Here is a 1641-nt window from a genome sequence, read left to right on the forward strand (position 1 = left end):
TTCCGTCATATGTTCTACACAGTTGTATATGTTGATAGATATGTTGTTTTCTTTCAAAAGATTACACAATATGCACATTATAAAACCTTGTCTTTTCCAATTACTCTCTTAGATCGTTTACCATGACAACCAATGAATCCTCTCCCGACTATGACTACAACAACTATGAAGAAGGCCTCTACGGTCCATGTGAATATAAAGATTATGGATCCTACTTTCTACCAGTGCTCTATTCTCTCTTCTTTGTCCTGGGATTTCTAGGGAATGTATTTGTCCTCTGGGTCAAAATATTTGGGGAGAGGATCCGTACCATGACTGATGTGGGCCTCGTCAACCTGGCCTTTGCTGACCTTCTCCTAGTGTGCTCCCTTCCCTTCCTAGCCCACCAAGCCCGGGACCAGTGGCTGTTTGGGGATGCTATGTGCAAGGTGGTCCTTGGTGCTTACCTTATAGGCTTTTACTGTGGGATCTTTTTCATCATCCTGATGAGCTTTGACTGGTACTTGGCTATAGTTCACAAATTGGATGCACCAGAAACACGAACATACTCTGTTGAAATGACTGTAGCTGCTGTTGTATGGTTTGCTGGATTTCTCTCCTCTTTTCCGGAACTGCTTTTTCTTCAGGTTCAGGAGTCCCCAAATTCAAACACAACTTTATTCTGTGCTCCCTTATACACTCCTGAGAATGGTACCACACCATACGAAAGGCATTTCTGGGCTATATTCGGCCTTTTCAAAATGAACATTCTAGGCTTACTGATTCCGATGGCCATCATGGGTTTTTGCTACACCAGGATCATTTGTGTGCTCCGATTGAACCAAACACCCATGAAACAAAAGGCAATCCGCTTGGTTATCATTGTTGTAGCTGTGTTTTTCTGCTGCTGGACGCCCTATAATGTTGCTTCCTTCTTCAAAGCCTTGGAGTTGCTTGATGTCTATACAGAATGTGAAAGCAGCAAGGCAATCAGATTGACTTTACAAATCACAGAGGCCATTGCTTACTCTCGCAGCTGTCTCAACCCCCTCCTGTATTTTTGTGTTGGTAGGAAGTTCAGGAGGAATGATAGACCAGTAGAGAATGTAGTTATGACCTCCCTTGTCCTATAAGGACAGCGTCACAGGGCCATGAAGGCCTGGGAAGTTGAAGCATTTATTTTTAAAGCCATGCTAAAATAGATAGATAGATAGATGAAGAAAGAAAACTGTAACCAGATGCTTGATGGAACACATTGAAGTCCATTTAGGCCACATTCTCATAATATAATTCGGTTTAGTCGTGCGAATGGGAGAGGTGAAGTTGCTACATTCTTGCATATTTAATTGATACGTTTGCGCTCGCACTGCACTTTGTCATCCGAAACAAGGAATCGCCCACGTCTGTCCATGGGACATCCAAGCTGCACAATAATGCCTCCTCCATCTCCCTGTGTTTATTAATTCTTCAAGTTCAACTCACAATGTAACCGCAGGACCCCCGCAACATTGCGGCACAGGCGTCGTTAGCCTATTTATCTGTGGTCGGAAAACGGGCAATCAAAAAATAAATCCAGCGGCGGCCAGAGGGACTCCCAAAATCTACCAGCAATAAACCAGACAACAAATACTTTAGCAAGATATGAATATCTACGAAGAGGAG

The 1641-nt window shown here is 43.3% G+C and overlaps 1 protein-coding gene across 1 annotated transcript; it reads left to right on the forward strand.

Annotated features, from left to right (window-relative positions):
* Window positions 1-311: 311 nt before the first annotated feature.
* LOC308308798 (C-C chemokine receptor type 4-like) lies at window positions 312-1112 on the forward strand (the record flags this gene model as incomplete). The annotated part of the gene is made up of 1 exon (XM_080754250.1): window positions 312-1112. The coding sequence occupies one exon, from the start codon at window positions 312-314 to the stop codon at window positions 1110-1112; it is 801 nt and encodes a 266-aa protein (XP_080610376.1).
* Between the last annotated feature and the right edge of the window lie 529 nt (window positions 1113-1641).

This window comes from Nannobrachium achirus, assembly GCF_963921795.1.
Source record: "Nannobrachium achirus genome assembly, chromosome: 23".
NCBI lineage: Eukaryota > Metazoa > Chordata > Actinopteri > Myctophiformes > Myctophidae > Nannobrachium > Nannobrachium achirus.